The following is a 19,795-nucleotide window of genomic DNA, read 5'->3' as shown; positions in this document are numbered from 1 at the left end:
GTGTGTGTGTGTGCCTGCGTGCGTGCGTGCATACATGCACACTTGTGACCTCACGCTCATGTGCAGGCTCCTCGTCTCCAGGAAACCAGTCAGAAATGGGACAATGATTTAAGTAGAGCACAATGCTCCTTTGGGCCTCTGCCATCTCTGTACTGTGCCTAGGCGCGCTCTACGTGCCCCCGCGTCTATCTGCTTGAGTGTGTGATTCTCTTTCTTCTCTCCCGGACCGACAGTCAAGATGCTAAGCCCCTCGGACTTGGATGCAGAGCTGATGTACTATCTGACCTGTTTGTACAGGGATCCCAGGAGGATGGTCCTCCACAAGGGCTCCACAGGCCTGGGATTCAACATCGTGGGCGGGGAGGACGGAGAGGGCATCTTTGTCTCCTTCATCCTGGCGGGAGGGCCCGCCGACCTAAGTGGAGAGCTGCGGAGGGGAGACCAGATCCTGTCGGTGAGTTTACCCCTACAGACGCACATAATGATATTTATACTGATAATGTTTCTACATACACACACACACACACACACACACACACACAGGTATGCACATGTACTGTAATTGGCAGTGCACTAACAAGGTTTGAGAACAAGATTATACTCCTGAGATGTTCCATTTTCAAGAATGTCCTGAGAAACAGTTACAGTACAAAGTAATGTACTTATACTGTACATGTTGACACACTTCCGGTGCATTCGGAAAGTATTCAGACCCCTTGACTTTTTCCACATTTTGTTACGTTACAACCTTATTATAAATTTGATTAAATAGTTTTTTTCCCTCATCAATCTACACACAATGCCCTATAATGACAAACCAAAACAGGTTTTTAGACATTTTTGCAAATTCGAAAAAACTGAATTATTACATTTACATAAGTATTCAGACCCTTTACTCAGTACTTTGCTGAAGCACCTTTGGCAGCGATTACATCCTCGAGTCTTCTTGGGTATGACGCTGCAAGTTTGGCACACCTGTATTTGGGGAGTTTCACCCATTGTTCTATGCAAATCCTCTCAAGCTCTGTCAGGTTGGATGTGGAGTGTCGCTACACGGCTATTTTCAATTCTCTCCACAGATGTTTGATCTTGTCCCTAAGCCACTCCTGCGTTGTCTTGGCTGTGTGCTTAGTGTCGTTGTACTGTTGGAAGGTGAGCCTTCGCCCCAGTCTGAGGTCCTGAGCGCTCTGGAGCAGGTTTTCATCAAGTATCTCTCTGTATTTTGCCCTGTTCAGCTTTCCTTCAATCCTGACTAATCTCCCAGTCCCAGCTGCTGAAAAAACATCCCCACAGCATGATGCTGCCACCACCATGCTTCACCATAGGGATGGTGCCAGGTTTCCTCCAGACATGACGCTTGGCATTCAGGCCAAAGAGTTAAATCTTGGTTTTATCAGACCAGAGAATCTTGTTTCTCATGGTCTGAGAGTCCTTTAGGTGCCTTTTGGCAAACTCCATGCGGGCTGTCATGTGCCTTTTACTGAGAAGAGGCTTGCGTCTGGTCACTCTACCACAAAGGCCTGATTGGTGGAGTGCTACAGAGATGGTTGTCCTTCTGGAAGGTCCCATCTCCACAGAGGAACTCTAGAGCTGTGTCAGAGTGATCATCGGGTTCTTGGTCACCTCCCTGACCAAGGCCCTTCTCCCTCAATTTCTCCGTTTGGCCGGGTGGCCAGCTCTAGGAAGAGTCTTGGTGGTTCCAAACTTCTTCCATTTAAGAATGATGGAGGCCACTGTGTTCTTGGGGACCTTCAATCCTGTCTCTGAGCTCTATGGACAATTCCTTCGACCTTGTAGCTTGGCTTTTGCTCTGACATCCACTGTCAACTGTGGGACCTTGTATAGACAGGTGTTGCGCCTTTCCAAATCATGTCCAATCACTTGAATTTACCACAGGTGGACTCCAAGTTGAAAGTTGAAACATCTCAAGGATGATCAATGGAAACAAGATGCACCGGAGCTCAATTTCGAGTCTCATAGCGAAGGGTCTGAATACTTATTGTAAATAAGGTATCTTTTTAAAATTTTTAATACATTTGCACACAAAAAATGTAAACCTGTTTTCGCTTTGTCATTAGCGGATATTGCTTGTAGATTGATGTGGGGAAAAATGATTTAATCCATTTTCGAATAAGGCTGTATGTAACATAACAAAATGTGGAAAGTCAAATGTACTCTATATGTTTCAAGCAGACCGCCATAGTCCCTGTGCCCAAGAATGCAATGAATCATGGATCTTGGAGATCTCGGAAGAGGCACTGCACTGTAACTATGCTGACGTAACACTTCATTATGTTTCACCGTGAAAACAGTTCTCATGGGTACACAAATCCCAAGTAATGTAGGCCTATGCCATTGCAAAATCGAATGCTTCTAATCGAACGTTAACCTCTTCTAACACCTTATAGGCCTACTGTCATTAACGTATAGCCTACTTATTGAATGTGCACATGTGCAAAAATGTCCAATTGTGTGTAGATTGATGAGGAAAATGTTGTATTTAATCCATTTTAGAATCATAACGTAACAAAATGTAGAAAACGTCAAGGGGTCTGAGTACTTTCCGAAGGCACTGTATGTACAAACATACAGTATACACACGTGTGTGCAAACACATGCTGGCATTGTATATCTGTAGCTTTTGGGGCTATAAATGAACAACATGTTGACCAACAATTCCAATGTTTGTCTTATTACTCATACGTATTTAAAAAAATATATATCATTATTTATTTATTTTACCTTGATAATTTCACTATCTTTGGATTATATACACTGATTGTACAAAACATTAGGAACATCTGTTCTTTCCATGACTGACTGACCAGGTGAATCCATTTGAAGGCTATGATCCCTTATTGATGTCACTTGTTAAATCCACTTCAGTCAGTGTAGATGAAGGGGAGGAGACAGGTTGAAGAAGGATTTTTCAGCCTTGAGACAATTGAGACATGGATTGTGTATGTGTACCATTCAGAGGGTGAATGGGCAGGACTAAAGAGAATTGCATTTGAACGTGGTCTGGTTATAGGTGCCAGGCGCACCGGTTTGAGTGTGTCAAGAACTGCAACGCTGCTGGGTTTTTCACACTCAACAGTTTCCTGTGTGTATCAAGAATGGCCCAACACCCAAATGATATCCAGCCAACTTGACACTGTGGGAAACATTGGAGTCAACATGTCCCAGCATCCCTGTGGAAACGGTTTCAACACCTTGTAGATTCCATGCCCTGACGAATTGAGGCTGTTCTGAGGGCAAAAGGAGTTGCAACTAAATTTTAGGAAGGTGTTCCTAATGTTTTGAAAAACCCAACAGCGTTGCAGTTCTTGACACCCTTTTTTGAAATAAATATTTTTTCACAAATGCAGTGTACTGGGCCTTTACTAGTATTAGCGGACTGACATAGACGTCAGCAGCTCGAAAAAATAAAAGAGTTCAGCATCTCAGCTTTGCTCTTGCAAGAGTCAATAGTTGGAATTGGAACAGTGTTGCCCTGTCCCTTTCTCTGCGATTGTCATTCGAATAGAATCCAGATAGAACAAAACCCTGTCCTCAAAAAATGTACATCACAAGGTGCAAAGTAATGGGCAAAGACACAAAACATCCACATCATATTTGATATTTTTCTTGGTCAAAAAACAACCACTTTTTGTGCAGTATTAATTTGCCATTCTTACAAACCTCTTAATGTAAATGTACATTACTGTATTGTACATAGGCTGGTCATCTAGGTTTGTACCTGTAGACTTACCATCACCATGAAGAAAAACAAGACACAATACGGTAATTGAGTACATTGAGACAAAGTGGTTTGTGATGATGTGGCTCAGTTGGTAGAGCATGGTGCTTGCAATGCTGTGGTTGTGGGTTCAATTCCCACGGGGGACCAGTACGAAATAGGTTGCATTTGCAAAGTATTTCAAGAAACTGGAAAATATATGTAAAGCAAGTATTTTTTATATTCCACAAGTAATATCAGATTCACTTGTTTTGTACAGATAATTATCTGACTCAAGTTACAAATGCTAGTAAACACTCAAATACATTTATACTGAACAAAAATATAAATGCAACATGCAACAATTTCAAAGATTTTACTGTTACACCTCACATAAGGAAATCAGTCAATTTATATCAATTCATTAGACCCTAATCTATGGATTTAACATGACTGAGAATACAGATATGCATATGTTGGTCACAGATACCTTAAAAAAAGATAGGGACGTGCATCAGAAAATGTGACCACTATTTGCCTCATGCAGCTTGACACATCTCCTTCACATAGAGTTGATCAGGCTGTTGATTGTGGCCTGTGGAATGTTGTACCACTACTCTACTCTTCAATGGCTGTGCAAAGTTTCTGGATATTGGCGGGAACTGGAACACATTGTCGTACACATCGATCCAGAGCATCCCGAACATGCTCAATGGGTGTCATACTGAAACATGAGGTGATGGCGGCGGATGAATGGCTCGACAATGGGCCTCAGGATCTCATCACGGTATCACTGTGCATTAAAATTGCCATCAATAAAATGCAATTGTGTTCATTTTCCGTAGCTTATGCCTGCCCATACCATAACCCCACTGCCACCATGGGCACTGGGTTCACAACATTGACATCTGCAAACTGCTCACCCACACGACGCAATACACTGGTCTACGGTTGTGAGGCCGGTTGGACGTACTGCCAAATTCTCAAAAATGAAGTTGGAGGCAGGTTATAGTAGAGAAATGAAAATTAAACTCTGGCAACAGCTCTGGTGGACATTCCTGCAGTCAGCATGCCAATTGAACGCTCCCTCAAAACTTGAGACATACCCTACAATAGCCTTACTGACGCCCCTGCTCTGGCAACTTTGATCAGAGTAGGCAGTTAAGGTGCATTTCAGCTCTGGCCTGATTTACATGTCTAAGAATAACTTGTTCCCTCTTTCTCTTAGGCATGTACTCTCAGGCACGTAGTCTTTCCCTCAGTCTCTCACTTTCCCTCCCACTTCCCAGTCTCTTCACGTCACACTGTCAGACAGGCATTGAGTAGTAAGCACACACGCACACACACACAGGGGTTGAGATTAATGGGTTGAGAGGGAAGGAGGGAGGGACCTGTTTGACTTGTTATTTTTTTGTTTGCAGTTGTACAAAGTGGAAAATGTATGTACAGATCAATGTGTCTTTGTCAATGCAGGTTAATGGGATCGACCTACGCGGGGCCACCCACGAGCAAGCTGCTGCAGCGCTAAAGGGGGCGGGCCAAACGGTCACCATCATTGCCCAGTACCGTCCCGAGGGTGAGTATCAGCTGTAACGGTCAATCACTGAGCTTCATGATCAAGGCGAAAGGCACATGACAACACACACTCTAGAACAGTGGTCGCCATCCCGTCAATTGTAATCGACTGGTAGATCTTAAGGCATTCCTAGTCGATCAGCAAACTTTTCTGTTGAATAGCCAACGATAAAGCAGTGCACTCCCGTTTATTAAATTCATCTCATGCTATTAGCGATAAGTACACCTGATTAACAAGACCAACTAAGTGGCCTTGTTCCCGCTCTGAGATTGGAAGGTTGGAAGTTCGATCCCAGGCCGAGTCATACCAAATACTGTAAAAATTAGACCCAATGCATCTCAGCTTGGCACTCCGCATTAAGGAGATGGATTGTGGGTAAGGCCCTGCGATAGACTTGTGTCCTGTCCAGTGGTGTACTTGTACATCAAGCTGCCTCAAGCTACAGAAACAGAAACTTGCTCCTCTGAGCCGTTCCATCTCACACAAGCCAAGGCTTGTGCAAGGCTACTTACACTTGATTAACTTGCCTGGTACACCGGGTAGGCGAAGTGATCCCATTTTGAAAAATGTCATTGGTCTGAATATGCAAATTCAGCTACCTGGGTGGTGAGAGGTGGACCCTCTGTTGCTCTCTCCCTCCATTCGCTGAGAGACTGGCCTTCAGATGCAGGCACTGCGAGTCCAGTGAAGTCAAATTTAAAAAAAAAATCACTACCCAACCCTCATTAATACAGCACTGCTTTTAATGTTGCATTGGCTCAGAAAAAGTGAATTTCACACTGGGTTGTTTTGATTGGTGTGCCAAGACATGCCATATTGGATTAAAGTCAGCAATTGCATTTGGCGATACCTCAGGGGATGACTGCAGTAACAGTGAGTCATGGACCTGGACTTTCAGAATCACTGTGTAAAGGTGCATTCTGGGGAGACTCGTTATGTTCTGAATTGGTTTGTCCGAAGATTGTCCTCAGAAACAGTAAAGGGTTTGACGTTTGAGACTGTTTTGACACTGGGGATGTAAGTGCCTGCTTGAATCATGTGGTTGAGATTTGACCAGAAACAGACTGGCACACAGGACTCCCTGCTGACGATCACTCCCCAAACTGACGACTGCTCTCTTTTCTCACCCGTCAGAACTTGCTTTGTGCTCCCCGCGCCGGGCCCCTTCGCCAGCACCAGGTTTGTGCCATGTGATCAGCGCCCAGGGTCAAAGTTGAGCAATCTGGCCCCAGTGGCAGCTCTGAACATGGACGTTCCTCACGGGGGGCTTGGGGGGGAGGATCACTGGAGTGTGGCCTGTCACGGGCAGTCCACTTACCCCTGCTCAGTCACAGGCTTACTCCTTGTATCAGACAGCCCCTCCTCCCCCTTTTTGTCCCTCATCTTCCCATCTTGCAAGATCTTACCTCACCCCCTCTCCCACACACCCACACACACCAACACATACTGCAGATCGGGGTGGGCAGTATCCGGTGCCCGATAATGATACAATTATTATTTTGGATAAACGACTTCAGTCTACATCTGAATGTCTAAAATCATAGAGAAATTCTAAATCCTGATGTGGCCCTCGAGACAAAAATATTTCCCACCCCTGAAGTAATTCTGAATAACAATACTAACTCACATTTGCTCATAGAAATGTATTATCGGATAAGTACTTGTTGCCTTCACTAGCAAACTGAACTGTCTGCCAATATAATTGATGACAATCAAATGAAAGACTGTCAGTTCTGTTTTCCATATGATTAAGGCAATAGCAGGTCAAAGAAGAGACGTGGGAGAATTTGACAGCAATCCTTTCATTTTAGCCTATATTGTGATGATGGTACATAACTGCTTGAATAAAATCATCAAGCTTTGCAATTGCTTCCATATTATGGCAGGTCACCTTCACTGCAGGAAATGTAAAGGAAATACCGGTACAGTGCCATAAAATAAATTGCTGCTGAGTAATTGCTTGTGTATTTGAACGTTTTTGGCAGTGTATCAAACCTCTCCACTTAGTGAAGATTTAACTGAAAGTTGAAATACCGCTTTTGATCATTCAGAACCGCCTAACTAATAAACCAAGATGCAAGATGAATCGCTGGATATGCAAGTGTAAACAGATCCTCAAATCCCAATTCACACTTTACAACATTTTAATCCTTCCTTCCACCACTACTTTACCCTTCCACAGCCTGCGGTGAACACTGTATTTCGTATTTCACTCTGCATGCACAGATGCATACCTCATTTCCATTCACCCCCCTCCTATATGGCTGTGACCGAATTATTATATTATGTCCTGGGTCATTATTGAATTTGCGTGGCATTTGTGTCCCTTGCCTTTGCAGCAATGAAAAACACGACAAATAGTTTCACATCATACATGTTTTTTGTATTATTTTGTTTATGTTGAGCTGTTTATAAATAATAAAACATTAATATATAAAGTTCTTTATGCGAAGTTTAGAGCAGGCAAATTTGCTTGTCCCATTAATGATGTGTTGAGTTGTAGCGACATGTTTTGGGGATTTAGAGCTCTAACGGTTCTTTTAAATGCAGAAAGTAAACAAAAGTATTTAATATATTGTATAAACACAAAGGTTGTGTCTCCCTTAGTTTCTTTGTAATGCACCAACTCTAGTAAATATAGAGACGAGAATTCAGTCACAGCCTGTCTTTCAGGTCTTGATACTATACCCCAGCTCACAGCCCTAAACCAATGCCCGCTGTGCTTTTTTCCTGGTGTAAGACATGATCTCACATCACCCATCAAGACATCCTATTCCATCCATCCACACATCCTTTTCTCACTGAATGCTGTTTCCTTTTTGCATTTTCTTCCCACCAAAAATGTCACTCTTCTTCCTAAATTGTGCTTGATAATGGCCAGATGTTATTTATTTAAGGCCAACATTTAATTGACTGTTTAATTCTTCATTTATTTATACTTTTTTTTGTTTGGTTTTATTCCTTCTAAAAATAACAGACCAACATTGCATTGGTGCAAAAGTGTAGTATATGTCTAACGGAGAAAAAGTCATCATGATTCATGACACATTCAAGTACATGCAGAGGAACATTTTTAGGTAGCACATACCATTAATGTTTCCTTTCAAAAAATATGTTAATACATTCTTTAAAAATAAATTTTTCTGATTGCTAAATTTCATGTCCAAATTATCCCAAAGTGTCTAAAATTGATTGTGTAGCTCAATAAAGTTATAAAAATATGATTTACCCATAAAACACACAAAAAAATCTAAAATCACAGATATTCACTTGCATTGTGAATAGCATACGAACACATCATATGCCATGGATTTCCTTTTACAGAATTACAGAAATGTTGCTATGAAACTGCACGTAAGGGTAAGGAAACCAATACAGTGCATTCGGAAAGTATTCAAACCCCTTCCTTTTTTCCACATTTTGTTACGTTACAACCTTATTCTGAAATGGATTAAATTAATGTTTTTCCTCATCGATCTACATACAATACCCCATAATGACAAAGTGAAAGCAGGTTTTTCAAAATGTTAGCAAATGTATAAAAATAAAAAAGCAGATACCTTATTTACATAAGTAGTCAGACCCTTTGCTATGATACATTAAATTGAGCTCAGGTGCATCCTGTTTCCATTGATCATCCTTGAGATGTTTCTACAACTTGATTGGAGTCCACCTGTGGTAAATTCAATTGATTGGACATGATTTGGAAAGGCACACACCTGCCGATATAAGGTCCTACAGTTGACATTGCATGTCAGAGCAAAAACCAAGCTATGAGGTCAAAGGAATTGTCCGTAGAGCTCCGAGACAGGATTTTGTCGAGGCACAGATCTGGGGAAGGGTACCAAAACATTCTGCAGCATTGAAGGTCCCCAAGACCACAGTGGCCTCCACCGTTCTTAAATGGAAGAAGTTAGGAACCACCAAGACTCATCCTAGAGCTGGCCACCCGGCCAAACTGAGCAATCAGGGGAAAAGGGCCTTGATCAGGGAGGTGACCAACAACCTGATGGTCACTCTGATAGAGCTCCAGAGTTCCTCTGTGAATATGGGAGAACCTTCCAGAAGGACAACCATCTCTGCACCAATCAGGCCTTTATGGTAGGAGTGGCCAGACGGAAGCAACTCCTCAGTAAGGCACATGAGTTTGCCAAAAGGCACCTAAGGACTCTCAGACCATGAGAAACAAGATTCTCTGGTCTGATGAAACGAAGGTTGAGACCTGAAAATAGCTGTGCAGCGACGCTCCCCATCCAACCTGACAGAGCTTGAGAGGATCTGCAGAGAAGAATGGGAGAAACTCCCCAAATACAGGTGTGCCAAGCTTGTAGCGTCATACCCAAGAAGACTTGAGGCTGTAATCGCTGCCACAGGTGCTTCAACTAAGTACTGAGTAAGGGGTCTGAATACTTTCCGAATGCACTGTAGCTGCATGACTGCTCAGGGTTGCAGATGCGACTGTTTTTCATTATGCTCCTTAGTAGCGCAGTTGGTAGAGCATGGTGCTTTTATCGCCCGGTTGGTGGTTTCCTGGGACCACCCATACTTAAAACATATGCATGACTGTAAGTTGCTTTGGAGAAAACGATCTGCTATATGGCATAATTATTATTATTATTATAAGTGGCGCAAAACAAGATTAGACAAATCTCAAATTAAAACGGTAGACTTGGCATCTTTGTCAAACTAAACAAAGATTAAGGAATGGCTCTTTCAACACTCAAAGGTTTTTCTACAGATGACACGATTTTCCTCTGACACATTACAAGACCCGTATTAGAACCTCACATCTAGTTAGATCACTGAATATCTTTCTCTCTCTGCATCTGAGTATTGCAATGCCTGAATATGTCAACGTTGAGAACGGTCTTTCTGCTGGTTGTAATGCACATCCTCATCTCTCTCATTGAAGGCACAGCCTGGGCGAATCTGCTCTTATTCTCCCCCAAAACTCTGCATTCTCAGGGGGAAGCACATTACATGCATCCGGGAAGAAATTGGCTTTAAGACTCGCGGATTCCCTATTTGGATGATTTGTTGTGTTTGTGTCCATGTATTTTGTATGGAACCTTACTGATGTGAACTGTTCCAGGAGATGTTTTCTGTCCAATCTGAATAATGAACTCTCTCCGTCCAAACGTTAGTCTGATTGACTGGGTCATGCGCTCTCAGTCCTGCTTTAGCTGACTGCTATACCGAGGTATGTTGTGGGCTTTAGGCTGAAGTGAGTCTTTCTGCCTCATTAGCTGAATGGCTGCCCAGGGCTTCAGATACGACTTCTGCAGCAGTGTTTTATTACAAGGATAGTTCACCCAAATGATTATCTCACATATAATTACATATTTAGTTTCCTTACACTCAAATCAGTCTATGGACAAGAAGATACTTTTTGAGCTGGTTTACCTAGCCACGGTCACCAACCGCTGACTCACATCCAAATAATTTAAGTGACTTCAAAGCTACACAATCCCTTTCAGAGATGTTGTGATTATTTGGTCTGGTAGGGGACTTTGAGCCTTTCTCCCAAATGTCATCACAGTAGGTTTCATGAGATAGTATTAGCATTATGTTAGGATTTTGGGGTCAAAATGTAATTAAACCGCTGGCTTCAATGTTTTTTTATATATATATATCATCCCCAAACTTTATATAGAGGTGGTGTCATGACAAGTTTCAAATTGATGGAGCAAAGTGGCATGGAGTTCAATGGAAACACAGTTTTCCATTTTGTCTTGGAAGATATCGATTACTGCTTTTCTGAGCATTTCTATATTTTTCTCTCTGCATTGTTGAAAAGGGCCCCGTAAGTAAGCATTTCACTGTTAGTCTACACCTGTTTTACGAAGCATGTAACATCAAATTTGATTTAAATAAGATTTTAGGTTTTTGTGGATGTTTGGTTTGGATGGGAAGAAGCATGGGGCTTCGACTATCCTGAGAGCAACATTTTAGAGGACTATCTGAGCTTTCTGTACTGCATGTGCCCTTCAGACACTGTCTCTAACATTGTCTGCTTTCTGTACAGTATGTCACCTTGCGTAGGGTGTGGTGGAGGGAGGGAGAATTTGCAGGGGGACTCTCAGAGCTGTAAACAGAGCATTCACTCAATAGGACAGTGTAAGGTGAAGTTTCCCAAGATGCTGATCTTGGGTCAGTTCTACATTTTTCCCACTACGGGTAGGATAAGTTGATCCTTCATCTGTATGTAGGGGATTTTTACCCCCTGAGCCAATAGGACTGCCAATATCGAACCTGTTCTCTGTCCTGTCCCACAGCCACCTCCACAACCAGCCTTTGCAACCTAGTATTTTGAAACGATCCAAAACCGAGAGACAAATTCGACAAGGCAAATCACTGGGAATGCACGTCCTAAGCAACAGTAAAGGATCGTTAATATTGACCAAAGCATTTAAATGGTATGATAGGCATATTGACGTCTTCATTCAACTTATTACATTTAAGAAATAAAAATATATTTTTTAACTTTTGGACATTTATATCGGGAAACAAAATCAGCCGTTACAATATTGTTTTGCATAAAATATCAGGGATATTTTTACATAGTAATACTGTACATACATCAATCAATATAAAGCAGTTGAAAACATTGGTTCTGTCCATTGAAATGTAAGCATATAAACAAATATATATTTTTGTTTTTACTGATGCACACTAAATGTCACAATAATCCTTTATGGATGCATCCCAAATGGCACCCTATTCCCTACACAGTGCACTACTTTTGACCAGGGCCAGTTCCCCCCTTTTTTCCATTGCAGTGTAGGGCAGTATACATTGAGTGTAAAACGGAACGTTATTGTACTCCTGGGTGTTGTCTTTCCCTTGCAGAGTACGGGCGCTTCGAGGCCAAAATCCATGATCTGCGGGAACAGATGATGAACCACAGCATGAGCTCTGGGTCCGGATCCCTCCGAACCAATCAGAAACGCTCCCTTTACGTCAGGTGGGTCTCTTTTGGACTGTCATCCCAAATAGATAGCATTTACCGTAATAATTATATAATAGTATGTCTCCTTCTGTTACCATCACAGAGCACAGTTTGACTATGAGAAGGCCAAAGACAGTGGCCTCCCTAGCCAAGGCCTCAGCTTTAGATACGGGGACATCCTCCACGTCATCAACGCCTCAGACGATGAATGGTGGCAGGCCCGGAGGGCGACCCCCGATGGGGACAGCGAGGAGATGGGGGTCATCCCCAGCAAGAGGAGGTGAGTGTTGGATGTGCTAAACTAAACTGTAACGTGGTTGACCAAAAGGCTAACTTCACATCCGGGGGGACAGTGGACCTTTTACGTCCCTACCTGTTCGCAAATTTGCTTGAGAGATGCTAAAAAATATATATGTTCCCGCAAAAAAGAATAACATTGGGTGTATCATTTTACTGCAAGAAATACTTCATTCTACACAAGCTATACTGAACAAAAATATAAACGCAACATGCAACAACTTCATAGATTTGACTAAGTTACAGTTAATATAAATAAATCAGTCAATTGAAATTAATAAATTAGGCCTTAATCGATGGATTTCACATGACTGGTAATACAGATATGCATCTGTTGGTCACAGATACCTTTAAAAAAAAAGTAGGGGCATGAAATAGAAAACCAGTCAGTATCTGGTGTGACCACCATTTGCCTCATGCAGCAGACACATCTCCTTTGCATAGAGTTTGTAGTGGTATTGTTAGAGAGGGGTAAAGAAAGCTTTTTGTTCGGGTGACTGGCAGGTATTAACCCTGCCGAAAGGAAAAGAGTAGGATAGATACCGCTACCACACACACACACACACACACACACACACACACACACACACACACACACACACACACACACACATCAGCAAAAGTGACTGGCTACACACACACTCACACACATCAGCAAAAGTGACTGGCTAGAGCAGGCCTGGGCAAAGGCCAACCCGGGGCCATATGTGGCCCGTGACCTGATTCAGTGTGGCCCTCGGAATCATGCTCAGATCACATAAAGAATTTGCGATAGTAAAGTTTGGAAAAACGTATTTGTTATTCAAATGAAAAGCCCAACGAATACTCGCCTTTGTGTAATGATTTAACTACCACCGCTTGTGGGACATTTATTTTGAAGGCACGTATAAATAACAACTACACGAGGACAGACAGTGACTGACAGGCTGACACACGTCACAGTTACAAATAGTAACTAGCTAGAAATTGCGAAAAAATTGAATTTTTCAAAGAAAAGGAAAGTAGTATTTCAGTGACAGTGAAAGTAATATTTCTCAAATCTTATTTGTCACATACACGTGATTAGCAGATGTTAATGCGAGTGTAGCGAAATGCTTTCTTTATTGAGGTATCAGGGAAAGCTGTGTGCTTAGTGTAGAAAGCGTCGCAGTCTTGAAAGACTACAACTTGTCCCGACACTTCCAGACGAAGCATGCAGAGAAATATGTCTTCTGAGCAGAGGGCAAGAGCATCGAAAGAGTTGCTTTCGCAGTTGCAAAAGCAGCAAGGACTTTTCACGAAACGGCATTAAGCAAACGACGGAATTGCGAGAGCCAGCTACAGTATGTACTGTCCCACAAAATTGCTAAACATAGCAAGCCATTCGCTGAGGGCGAATTCATTAAAGAATGTTTAATTGACTCTGCAGCAATACTTTGCCCCGACAAGAAAGAGCTGTTTGAAAATGTTCCCTGGCAAGACGAACAGTGACACGGCGTATTGAGGACATCGCAGAGAATATGGAACAACAGTTGAAAGACAAGGTAAAGGATTTCACCTATTTCTCCTTGGCCCTGGATGAGAGCAGTGATGCACGTGACACGGCACAGTTGTTGATATTCTTACGAGGCATAACCCCAGACTTTGAAATGGCAGAAGAGCTTGCTTCAGTGTAGTCAATGAAGAGCACAACCACAGGGAAATATTTATTGGAGGAGGTTAATAAGTGTGTGGCAAAGCTGGGACTGGGTTTGAGAAGTTATCTAGTGTGACCACTGATCGGTGCCCAAACTTGACAGGAAAAAAAAGAATACAAAAGCCTTTTGAAAAGAATACAAAATCAAGTAGCTGAGCTGAACCCAGATCAGAACATTATTTTCCTGCGTTGCATTATATATCAGGAGGTGCTCTGTAAATGTGTTCTGAAAATGAGCCATGTTGTGGATACAGTCACTAAAGTGTTCAACTTCATGAGCAAAATCTTTAAACCACAGGCAGTTTGTCTCACTGTTGGAAGAGACAGACTCTGGTCATGCAGATCTCCCCTATCACACAAACATGAGATGACTGAGTTTGAGGAAGATGCTTAAAAGGGTGTGGGACCTGAAGTCGGAGATTGCTGAGTTTTTGCAAATGAAATTAAAATATGTGGATTTCCCTCATCTGCAAGATAAAGAATGGTTGGCTGATTTTTCTTTTCTTCGCTGTGGACATCATGGCCCTCGTGAATGAACTGAATTCCAAACTACAAGGGAAGGGCCTTTTTGCACATCAGATGTACAGCCTTATCAAAGCCTTCAAAGGAAAATGACTCTTCCTGACCAGCCAAGTAGAAGCCAACAATCTCACCCACCTTCTGACATTACTAGTCTGTTCCCTATCAGATGACCAACGGGAGAAGTATACATCACTGCTGCGTGCTTTGAAAGGTGAGTTCTCGTTGTTTTGAGGATTTCAAAGTGTTGGAAAATGACATGTTGTTGGTTTCCTCTCCTTTCACCTTGAATGTGGCTAATGCTCCCACTGACCTGCAGCTTGATCTTATCGATCTTCAGTCTGATGCAGTGATTGGAGAACTATTCAAAACAATGTCACTGACGAGGTTCTATGCATCTTTCAATGAACAAAACTTTCCAATGATTAGGAGTCATGCTCAGATGTTTGTACTGTTTGGGTCGACCTATGTATGTGAACAGACATTTTCAGTGATGAAATATAACAAGTCAAGGCACAGATCATCTCTTACTGACTCTCACCTCTCAGCAATCCTGCGCATAGCGACGTCAGAAACTATACCTGACTTCACTGCTCTAGTCAATGCCCATCAGAGACTTCACTCCTCACACTGATTGAGTAGTTTAAATGTAATGTTGAGCTCTCTCTCTCTCTTTTTGTTTTTGTGCATACCCGTTAACAAGAGTTCTGTCCGTGGTTCTGAATGCACAGTGTACTTTTCCCTCTGTGTAGTTCATTGCATGTTTAATAATGAAAATACCTACCAAAAGGAGAACATGAATATGGTTTATTTCTGTGCATGTTAAAAAAGTTAAATAAATTGCATATCTGGACGTGATTTACAGTAAATATATCTGTCAACACAGTCGTACACATGATGTATAATCCTGTAATATGATTCTGGCCCACGATGGCAAAAATATATTCTAATGTGGCCCTCCATGGGAAATAATTGCCCATGCCTAGAGTGTAGCCTGTTTGCCAGATAGCCAATGGAGAGAAAAGATAAGACGCACCATCTAAAACACACGTTACAGCACAGGGGTGGGTAACCCAACCAATAATACCTCATACAAGAATAATAGCAGAGCAATTCAAAAGCAACATTCAACTCTCTGGCAACAGCTCTGGTGGACATTCCTGCAATCAGTATGCCAATTGCACGCTCCCTCAAAACATGAGACATCTGTGGCATTGTATTGCGTGACAAAACTGCACATTTTAGTGGCCTTTCATTGTCCCCAGCACAAGGTGCACCTGTGTAATGATCATGCTGTTTAATCAGCTTCTTGATATGCCACACCTGTCAGGTGGATGGATTAGCTCGGCAAAGGAGAAATGCTCACTAACAGGGATGTAAACAAATTTGTGCACATAATTTGAGAGAAATACGATTATTTTGCCTTTGGAAAATTTCTGGGATCTTTTATTTCAGCTCATGAAACATGGGACCAACACTTTACATGTTGCGTTTATATTTTTTGTTCAGTGTAGCTCTTTTATTAGCAAGCATAGCTGAGAAATGAACACAAGGCTGAACAGAGATATATTGGTATATGACATGAGAGATTATATTGGCCTACAGTCTCCATTCCTAAAGCATTCAGTTACCAGTCCATTTATCTGAAGTTCAAAGGTGTATTAGGTGTGGTAGGTTCCCAAGCGCCTCTGCCTATGTGCAGACAACGCGCTGCATGTAGGGCCCCTGACCACGGGGGGGGGGTCCTGTCGGGTCTCAACTTACTGTTGAGATAGCATAGTAGAATAGACAACCTGCAATTTTGAAATTTAGCACATCAGCAGTTTTCCTCTTGTCAGTTACTGACAGTCAATCAATTAGCCAATGTCAACTAACATTTTATAGATTGCTAGGTAAGTTAGTCTAGCCAGTTATCTAAACCTTGTTGTCATCATGGCCAAATTACTGACCGGGTAGGCAAGGCACGTGCCCAGGGGTCCTGACTTCCATATGAATATGGCATAAGTCATGGTGAAATGTGTAGAACTTCAGGGACTAAACTTTAAAACTGCAACATTTTCTCTGCCCCATGGGGGTGCTTCTGGGTAGACTGAGTGAAGCCCCACAAAATGACAAGAAAATCAATTGCCGCAGAGAGCATTGGAGAAATGGAAAAGCCACTCTAATTATTATTTTTTATTTTACATGTGTCTTTCCTTGCACTGGCAGGGTTGAGAGGAAAGAACGAGCACGTCTAAAGACAGTGAAGTTCAATGCCAAACCTGGAATCGATTCAAAAGGGGTAAGTGCTAAGATCTTATACTAAGGACTGGCAAGTCAACTTAACTTTTGAAGACGTTTTACGAAATGGAAACGCTTGTAAACCCACATTTATCAAATAAATTCCTTTGTTAAGTTGAAAAAGTAGCCTCTAAACTTAGTTTTTTCTGAATTAATGTGAAATGAATCAGATTACCCTCACATTAGGGGAGGTTGTGATAGTCATTTATGGCCATCTATAGTATTAGCCTAAGCTCTCTCTGCCTGAGTGGAAAAGACCTCAACACATCTCTACTGGCTGTCCCCTCTCCCTGACAGCTATCCCTCACGGCCCTGACCCTAAATAAACATTGCACATTTAGATAATTAGATTTGTTTTAATGAAGCATTTGAGGATATTCTTTTTATTTCATGAAACTCCCAGCCTCTGCGGAAGCAGAAGCCAAATTACCATACTTTGTACTCTTATTCAATTTTGGACATAACAGCAGGACATTCCGCCAGTGTTCATCAATGTTTTTGCCTACCTATGTTACAAGTAAAAAGAAGATTTTGGTTTGAATTTGCTGCACTCTTATTTAAAAGGGTTCCAATAGGTTTTGGAGGGTTAGGCCATACAAATGTATTTAATTGTTTATTTTTCAAAAATACAATGATTTTTTGGGGGGAAAAGTTGTATTGACAAATTGCAAATAAAATAATGTCCTCAAGCTTCCAGTAAGGAGACACACAACTTCCTCTTAGATTATGGCTGAATTATGCCTCTTGGCCTCCCAAAGAGGCTAAAATCTCTTGATTTGGTCACTAGGTGTTGAACTAAGGTCGATTATAGTATTTGAACACTTTATTTTATTTTTTACTTGCGTGCCTCACTTAAAAAAAAATATTTAAAAAAGATATGTTTAACATTTTATTACATTTGTATGGCCTTAGGGTCTACCCAGAACCCTTTTCATCTGAATAAGCTTGTCTGTTGGGAAAGTATCCATGGCAATGTCATAACTAGCTCTGAATGTGTGTCTTGTAAAGCAGACTTTTGAAACATGAAATGGTCCCTGTATTTTGATGTGGCTCTGGGCCAAACTTTCAGCACTAATGGGCTAAGGAGCAGGATTTCTCCAGCAGTTGTGTCAATACAATAATTATTTTACAGTCAGTGACTTGCATAACTGATCAGGTTTAAATCCCTAAAGGGGTGAATACTTTTTCTAGGCTGTGTGCATCGTTTACAGCATGTCCTTTACAGCTATGATTAATAGCAATAGGACACTAAGTATGCGTCCCAAAAGACATCATATTCCGTATGTAGTGCACTACTTTTGACCAGAGCCCTATGTGTGTAATATCATGAGAAATAGTACATATTCTGAGCACACATTGCAGTAGTCGCATTGCTGTATCCTTCTCAATTGTAAATTAACACGATAATTAGTCTGTCACAGATGTTACCCACGTTAACAAATATGCCAGTATGTCAATCCTTATGATACCCCTGTGTAAGAATCACAACCACTGTGATTACATGATACAATTCTCAACTTTTATGCACACCTTAATCCACCCATTGGACACACTTATTTCAGCTGACAGTTAGAGCCAAACGTATCGAACACATGCAGTTGAGGCTGCTATTGAACCAGTTGCGGTGGTCATTGCTGGTTCAAAGAATATACCTTTTAGAATGGGTTCATGAAGTACATGGCTGCAAATGAGTATCCGCCGCAGATAAACACTACAACTGCTATTCCTTCAGTCTCCTCCACGCTGCCTCCAAGCTCCTCAAACAGCACTACGCACAACTTCTCTTTAAAAAAGTGTAATCATTTTAGCTCCTAGAACTCCCAACTGCCATGGCATGGGATCTCATCCCTCCACCTCCCGAAGTTCTAACCTGCATGATTGTTGGACAGTCGTTTGTGTCACAGCCATGTTCCTTCTTTCATAGCATGACCCTGGTAACGTGTTTGCTGCATGGCATACCACATATCGGCAATTATGTGTGTTTTCTTTTCAACACCTGTTCTGTTCTTGTTTTATTTTCAAGTGTTTTCAGAATGTTTCGGGTGCAATTATGGCACATGAAGTAAATGATGGCAGATATTGCTGTGTAATTCTTCTCTATCACAAATTGAGTCATTTTGACAGTGTTATTGTCAAACCGCATCTTTCTTATTGCAATTTGAATTTGTAAAACAAAATGAGAGTTTTGTCAAATGTCTTGATTCATTTATTCAATATTTCCTTTGCAAAATCAACAACATTAATGATTAGGCTATTATAATTCAACTCTGCTTTGAGGGAGGAATCAGCTAGTGTAGCGTCAGTACTGTAATGTCAGTCATGTGTAACATTTTTGGTGACCGCCATCGATTCTTCATGTCCCACATATTGCAGCTAGTTGGTTTGTCAGCATGAATGTGGCAACAATTAGAGCTCCCTGTTTGCCCCACCCCATGCTTTCTTTCCTCCACAGTCATTCAATGACAAGCGTAAAAACAACTTCATCTTTACACGAAAGTTCCCATTCTACAAGAACGAGCTGGGTGAGCAGGATGGCAGTGATTCCGAACGTAAGTACTGTAGGCTCGAACATACTCACACATACAGGTACAAACTGACACAGGTACATATAGGTGATACATAGGTGCGTTATCGAGACGTGTGCCGGCCCCCCTCCTATCTTTTTTTCTCTCTCTTTTGGCTCTGGTGGAGTGATGGCATCTGGGAGCTCAAGTCAGGATCTGCCTGTGTCAAGCACTGAGCAGTCACCAGTGGTTCCTCAACTTTCCCCGGGGCTCATCT

At 41.8% G+C, this 19,795-nt stretch overlaps 1 protein-coding gene across 2 annotated transcripts in view; it reads left to right on the top strand.

Moving 5' to 3' along the window:
* Positions 1-19,795, top strand: part of LOC120031851 (disks large homolog 2-like) — a 198,358-nt gene that overhangs the window by 164,657 nt on the left and 13,906 nt on the right. The window contains exons 16-21 of one of the 2 annotated variants that reach the window (XM_038977671.1): positions 298-454; positions 5,192-5,294; positions 12,144-12,258; positions 12,347-12,523; positions 16,943-17,015; positions 19,467-19,563. In XM_038977671.1, the coding sequence (XP_038833599.1) occupies positions 298-454; positions 5,192-5,294; positions 12,144-12,258; positions 12,347-12,523; positions 16,943-17,015; positions 19,467-19,563 (722 nt within the window). Of the gene's footprint in view, positions 1-297; positions 455-5,191; positions 5,295-12,143; positions 12,259-12,346; positions 12,524-16,942; positions 17,016-19,466; positions 19,564-19,795 lie in introns of those variants that run through there. The other variant, XM_038977674.1, reaches the window with a different exon arrangement.

This window comes from Salvelinus namaycush, chromosome 3 (genome assembly GCF_016432855.1).
Source record: "Salvelinus namaycush isolate Seneca chromosome 3, SaNama_1.0, whole genome shotgun sequence".
Taxonomy (NCBI): domain Eukaryota; kingdom Metazoa; phylum Chordata; class Actinopteri; order Salmoniformes; family Salmonidae; genus Salvelinus; species Salvelinus namaycush.
Note: the sequence above shows the minus strand (reverse complement) of the source record. Positions and strands in the feature narration are given on the sequence as shown.